The sequence below is a fragment of the Drosophila mojavensis genome, unplaced genomic scaffold (genome assembly GCF_018153725.1).
Source record: "Drosophila mojavensis isolate 15081-1352.22 unplaced genomic scaffold, ASM1815372v1 contig_151, whole genome shotgun sequence".
In the NCBI taxonomy this organism is placed as follows: Eukaryota; Metazoa; Arthropoda; class Insecta; order Diptera; family Drosophilidae; genus Drosophila; species Drosophila mojavensis.
Window position 1 is genome coordinate 280,412 of NW_025318684.1, and position 7,520 is coordinate 287,931.

General features: G+C 34.0%; 1 protein-coding gene across 1 annotated transcript; it reads right to left on the bottom strand.

Moving 5' to 3' along the window:
- Positions 1–1,178: 1,178 nt before the first annotated feature.
- LOC6585778 (mediator of RNA polymerase II transcription subunit 26) lies at positions 1,179–7,230 on the bottom strand. The gene is made up of 7 exons (XM_015160696.3): positions 7,091–7,230; positions 6,459–6,606; positions 5,515–6,358; positions 5,115–5,453; positions 4,753–5,040; positions 4,578–4,667; positions 1,179–4,302 (listed from the first exon to the last, which is right to left on the bottom strand). The coding sequence occupies exons 2-7, from the start codon at positions 6,522–6,524 to the stop codon at positions 1,196–1,198; spliced, it is 4,734 nt and encodes a 1,577-aa protein (XP_015016182.2). The 5' UTR covers positions 6,525–6,606; positions 7,091–7,230; the 3' UTR covers positions 1,179–1,195.
- Between the last annotated feature and the right edge of the window lie 290 nt (positions 7,231–7,520).

Genomic DNA, 7,520 nt, shown 5'->3' on the forward strand with positions numbered 1-7,520 from the left:
GAGTAAAGTTGGTTTCAAGAGAAGCCTGTGAAAATTACTTGGAGCAGTTTTTCAAAGAGAAACCACAAAAGTTTTACACGAATCGAATTATGTCTCTAGAGGAAAAATGGCCAAAGGTGGTCGACCAAAATGGTGCATATTTGATTTAATAAATTTTATTATAAATATTATGATAGATATATGATTTGAAGTTTCATTACAAATAGTTTTTCGACTACCCAATATATTCTTGGTCAGGGCGACGAGCTGAGTCGATTCAGCCCTGTCCGTCCGTCTGTGCGTATGCTTGAACGAGTTGATCTCAGAAGATATAAAAGCTAGACTTTAAATTTCTTTCCTATTAATAATAAATTTATATCTGCTATGTCTTTGAAACTAGGTGACCAAATTTAAATGTAGATTCATATATTTTATAGAATTTCGATTTTTGTCAAAATTAACCTCCACCCCCAAATCTACCCCCTCCCCTTAAACATCCATTGAGTAGAAGCAAAAATACAGACCCTTAAAGTTGCAACATTGAATTCGTGTTACAGTTTCGCTCATCATTGTAATACATTAAAGTATATAGTACACTATGAAAGAGACAGCATAATATCAAAGTAAAATTACTTTATTTACATTGCATGTACATTTCATTTCTATTACATACACATGAGCATATGTACATTAAAAAATATATTTGTGTATATATTGTAAAGATGCGAACAAAATAACGATAGAAAGTAACAAATTATATTTGATATTCACTTAAATATGAAAAAAATGTGTAACTAATTGGTAGCAAAACTTTTAATTTAATGATTTTATTTATTTATTTTATTTTTTTATTTACTTATTTTTTTTTTTTTTCAATTTTACATTTTTTAAATTATAAATATATTTGAATATCAACCGAGTCAAAGGAAAAAGTTCCTTTTAATAGTGACTCGCGCTTAAATTAATAGATTTTGATGTTCATACACATATTTATAATATTAAATGGTAGGATACTTATTACAATTATTTTTTCGGTTTGCCATGTTTAAGTATGGGATTCATTATTTTTATGGGGAGGGAGGGCACGGGGCATTACAACTTTGTATCACACATGTAAATTTTATATGCTCTGATAGCTTTTGCTGATACATGCTTATCAAATAATTATTAAACTAATCAAGTGATCCAGACCCATAGTGTCGTATTCAAAATTGGTTTATTCAAGAACAACATATGGCAAAACTATCAATGGTTCATTATTATAGGACTGAAGCTGAAGAACTTGGTGCCATTCCTTGAATTGTTGGACTCGATTACTACACTTATTTTTGCTAGAATCGTCGACAACACTACGAATACCACTTCTATATTCCATAGTTGGCTGCGATATTATTTGATTACAATTTTCGGTACTATTCAACAATACATTTGAATTTTGGTTAGTAATGACATACTTCATCTTACTTGCATCGCTCACAGAATCTAAGTCATTTGATTGCATAACGTTTAAGTTATCGTTAGTATAGCATATATTAGCATCATTACAATTCAGATCTGCTATTGCTGTGACCTTTGGCTGATGATGATCTGTGGCACCAATAGAGTTGAACGACGGCAGCATACCATTGTTCTCTGATGGTAAATCACTAAGCGTATTCAACTTAATATCATTCAGTACTTCTTCATTATCATTATGTTCATCATCAGTCCAGGATTCATCACTAGAATAGAAGTACAAGTCATCTCGATGGTCAGCATCGTGTTTTGCGACAATGCACTTTAGAGACGTTATCGTGCCAGTCTCATTCTTTAATTTATAATTATTTGATGAATCAACTGAACATTGATCATTTTGCCTAGAGGTATGATTGCTTTCCTCGCTTTCACTATCATCCTCATTCGAGCTACTGCTGCCACAGCTACTGCTACTACTACTACTACTACTGTAATTAACAATGCGCTCATTTCGTCCCGATTTGTCCTTTCTGCATAATTCATTTGTGAAAAATAATTTTTGATGTGTCTTTACCAAAGGCTGCGCACTGCGGCGAACATTATTGAACAAATGATTTAGTTCTATATCTATTGTTTCTTTCTGGCAAATCTGTTTTCGATGTGGAACACGACGACGATGGCTATACCGATAACATTTTTCTATATTATTGCAGCAGGTGTCTGGCATAGGAATTGATTCCGATCCATGTGCTTCACACTTTGACTCCACAGAAAGATTTGATGTGACTATTTCAGCATCCTGCTGTTTGCCAGTTGACATCTCAACTTCGGTGGCAACACCAACAATTGGAGAAATTGCTGAGATGGAGTTAGCTGGTGAGTTAATTTTACTCGGTGTTTTCTTTATTGTCAACACAATGTGATTATTACTTCCACCGCCATGAGCCAACGGCCTTTGAACAATTGCATATTCCTCGTCATCACTATTATTATCATCATCATTCTCCATATGGTCATCGTCTGCTAATATGCTATCAACGGTTGTTGAATGACTTCTATTCGACTCATGATCATCATCACTTGCCCCCGGAGCATAATGAGAGTATCCAATATTATCGAAACCGACTTCCATGTCGCTCATCTCGATATGAGCTTCTTCCTCATCGCCGCAGCTAATATCACCACTACTGATCACCGATATCTGTCTATGAGTGGAAACATTTCCGTTGATTGCAATTTTGATGCGCTTAATACGTGGTTTTTCTTCTATCGTTAAATTTTTTATATTGTGTTTATCGTAGGGCGTGCTATTATTTCTTTTTCTACGTTTTTTCCTATTTCGTTCGATATTACTTTCGGACTGCTCTGATATCTCTGTATATTCTGCCCTTTGATTTCTTAGTTTTTCATTTATTGAGTCTTGTGTCAATTGTAAATTAGAACTGCTGCAAGTACTATTGCGTCTATAGCGCCTGTACTTCATATTTGTATATCCAGCATTTGAATCATCTGATTTTTTGAAATTTTCATGATTTTCACTGTTAACCACTTTCAGCAGATTGTAACTAAGTTCAGCGTTATGTTTTATTGGATTATCATCAGAATATCGAACTTGACTTTCATTGTTTTTTTGTGTATCATTTATAGTGACTTCAACCCTTAGCGGATTCGGTCCACTACTATTATTTGCAAAATAGCTACAATGCATTTCAGACTTCTCCTGCTTTACTAACATATTAGCACTGTTTATTGTTGGTAGAGATTTCGTTTTATCCTTCAGCCTTTTAGCTGCCAGACGACACGTTGGTAAACACTTTGCGACACCCAAAAACGGCGGCATAAACGACTTAAAACTTTTTGATTTATAATTTTGAACGAATTTTAGATAGCTCAGGTCCTTACGTATCCGTTGCTCATATGTTAGGGATCCATATTTAGGCACCACATCAGAGCCATCGGTAACTGTATAGGACTCCAAAGTCTGCAAAAATTCCGTTATTGACGATGACTTCAACACTAATGAGGAGTCAATGCTGTTCCAGTTTCCATTAATGTTTGGTATGTAGTAGTTATGTAAAGCATTTATATGAAAATTGGTAACATCATTCGTTTGAATATCAAACCGTTGCTTTGCAATGCATTTGGGATCTTCGCGAACAGTATAAATAGATATAGGCTCTGCTATTATATTGCTGGACTCCTGATCTGCTGGAAAACTATCCGTAATTTCTGCTTTCGAGTCTTTATTGATATCTTCTTCAGCTAAGCTAACAACGTTAGAGTCTGTTGAATCAAAATCAATATCAAGTTTCGTTTTCACGTTCGACTCTGTTGGTGAAACATGTTTAATAATCGTATGCAATGGATCGTCATCATCATCAAAGTCTAAATCGAAAATCGACTTCATTGGCTTTTGAGCAATAGTCTGCTCAGCAGCGTCAACCACACAGTTTTCAGTTTTTATAGCTGTTTGCTCATTGTGCCTTTTATCACGAGAAATATCAATATCAGATGAACCTTTATTTACCAAATCTGATTCTTTACCGATTTGACTGAGCTTATTATGTTCAAATGATTCCTTTGGCATGTCTTCAAAAATTATGCAAGTGCATGGCACGATTTCAGCCTGATATCGCTTTTCAGTCTCGTCAACAGTAAGCGGGCTATTTAAACTGCGTACAATATGCATTAATTGTGTTCTAACATCATTATAATCCGTTTTCATTACTACATCTTCCGCGCTTTTGGCCGATGATGTCTGCTGATGGGAATTGCTGTTACTATCCAAAGAATGTATTCTTTTATTTCGCGGTTTGCTGTCTCGTGAAAGCTCTGATGTAACCGTATCACTATCTGTATTTCCAGGGTCTACAAATCAAATAGAATAAAATGTTTTTAGCGAGAGAAATATCAGTCTTTTTCTAAGTTAATGTTTGACTTTTTTAATGTTAATAAAATTTTAGGGATAGACATACATAGTTCTGCAACACTCAATAGGGGTAAATATATACATAATTCCTAGGTCTAAACCTATTATAATACTTTCTAAACGCTATTATAACACTTTCCAAAAAAGTTCGTATAAAGATATAATTAATTATGAATCTGTTAATTTCTTAATTTCCTAATAATCTACAACTTACCTTCGAGTGTATTTGAATGTTTCTCGGTTCCTGCTAGAGAAACATTTGATGAGAAAGGTTCCAAAGCATGCGGAGAGTGGATTGATGTTTCTAAAAATGTTAGACGGTTTTATTATATTAATTAATTGAATGTATTGAGATTGTATACAAAAAAAATAATCTGGATGTATCAAACCTGAACAAGATGATGCCGGTCTCGTATGCAAAGACCTACATTCCAAATTTCGAACATTAGTTGAACTGGTACTTAATATTCTATTCGTTACTGAGGGCGCTGTTGTGTTCTCACCGCGGTTGAATGAAGTACTTAACTTCCTACTTTGTATCTCATTAAACAGTTCCTTTGTAGTTTTTACTTTTTTAACACCAGATCCGAAGAATATTTGCTGCGATAGACTTGATTCTTTCGCAATTAGTGAATCTACACCTTTGGAGCCCTTTTTGCGGCCACGTTTTTTTGGAACTTAAGACAAAATATTTTTATGCAATTTAAATTATATTCATTAAAAAGTACAAGTATTACAAAATACTGCTTACTTGTTTCTTCACATGACTTTAAGCGATTTTGATCGAGCTTCGGCTCAAGCTCATCATACGGCGATAATCGACTACATGAGGTATTTGAATCATTATTATCTTCATAGATGGGACGCGTTGGGACCTCTATGCTTGTGTCAATAACACTAGTAGTAGACTTCTGACCATTCGCTTGCACGGTAATTACATTACTGAAAGTCTCTAGTCGACCGACAGATTTAAATCTGCCCGCAAATGTCAAATCTGCTGCCGGAGGATGCAGTCGAGTTTGGAAGTTTCCGGAAACGGCATCTCCAGATAGGAGTGAGCTCATCGAGCTATTTGACAATGACAAAATTTCTGCAAATAATTACAAAGACAATTATTTCGTAGAAATATGTTAAAAGAGTTTATTCTTTACCAGGATCCGTTGAATATACTTTCGGCGTTTTTGACTTTTTTGAATTTTTAGACTGTTGTGAAGTTTCGCCTTTCAAATTGAACAAAGGTTTATCTCGACTATCCCTATCCTTGTACTTTTTATCCTTTTTTAGCTTCTTTGGCCTGAAGTAATGGCTGGGAGTTGCTAACAAAGATGATTCTGTTTCAAGCTTTTTTTGACTGTTGACTGTATCGTTCTCATCAGAGTCTGAGACAATATCAATTACAATAGAAGCCTGATTAAAATTATCGTTTGCCACAAAAGCACTTGATACGGAATTTGACGAGTGCTCATTTGTAATCGTTGATGAATTTTGAGGTTTGTATTGTATTTGTTTGTTAACGATTGTCAACGATTCGTCCCTATTGTCCCTATTGTCAATGTTAATATTATTGTTTATCAAGCTTGAGAAGTTGGTTTGATGATGAAGTTTTGGCTCAGAGGAATCAATATTTGTGTGCAAATTAGAGATAACACGCTGTAATGTCGGGGAAAAAGGCTGGGAATTGTATTGAATTTGGTTGAGGTCTGCTTCTGTTGCGTTCGATTCGGATCCCGTTAGATTAGTTTCAACCATCGGTTTAAATGTTGATTGATCCATGTGTTTCGACTGAGAATCAATTGATGTCTGCTGGTTTATTCCCACCATTTCACGCCATTTCTTTAAAAGCGATTTGGCCCGACGGGCTAACTGATCATTTTTAGTTCTACGTCGAAGTTGATTTATATATTTTGCCAATCTGGTGGCTTCCAATTGCTCTTTCGTAATCGTTGTACCTTCCAATGCACAAATGACAGAGAGAACTGCCTCCATATTAACGACCTTAAATTATTTAGTTGTTAATTGCAATTATAAGTACATATGCATATAATTGTTTGAAAAGTAATTTATGTCCTTGAATGCAATAAATAATTTCACTTACATCATAATTTTGATCAAGTGCCTGCGATAAGTGTGAGGTCAATTGCTGAATTTGGTTTTGGTTCATTTATGCCAGATAACCAAGCTTGCCTGATCCAAGAGGAGGCAAATATAACTTAGATGTTTCACACGGCCCGAACTTTCATCAGCTGCAAAGATTCAAAGCGAATTTGTTATAGTCCACCAAGATATATATCTAAAATCAATTATATGTTAGGGGAGTAACATTTTATATATGCTTAATAAGGCCTAACATATATAAATATGTCTACTATATAAAATGTAGACATACACTAGTAAATTAAATGCTATCCCAATTTCTCACACATTTATATATGTATTTATACACACATATATATATGTTCGTAGGATTGAGAATTGAGACAAAATAAATTTTAAAGTCAAATATTTGTATCATATGTAACATTGTAACAATGTAACATATAGTTTTAGTGTCATCTAACATTCTTCACTAACAAAAAAAAACAAATTTTTAGTGACTACGAATCAAAACGCACACAAACACAGAACGAATTTATTCGTGTACACGCATACACGTAAAATTGTGTATATGTTCACCTTTTCAAAAAAAAACATTAATATTTATTTAACTATTATATTAATTTAACACACCTGTTGCCTTTTTGTATTTATAGGAACCGTCTCAATAAAACCATATACTTTATTTTTTTAAAAATTTTCAACACAATTCGCCATTTTTTACAATGGAGATGTGCAAAAGCATATCAATGCTAGTGATGCAAAGCCATCAATGGATATATCCATAGTATCGATGGAGCTTCTGTTGTAAGATAGATCGATGGAATTTTATCGATGTCGATAGATCGCTTTAGTTGTCAAATCACATGTATATTCCTACGTTTCAATAAAATTATTAATACTATTTAAATCAATTTTACCCAAACAATTTAATATATTGCGCTACTATGTGTATTTGAAACCATCGGACACCGGAAAATCGATAGATAGTCCATCGATGGATTTGCAGCACTAATCAATGCATCACTATTAAAGCTGGAAAAAACATTGACGTATCATCGAT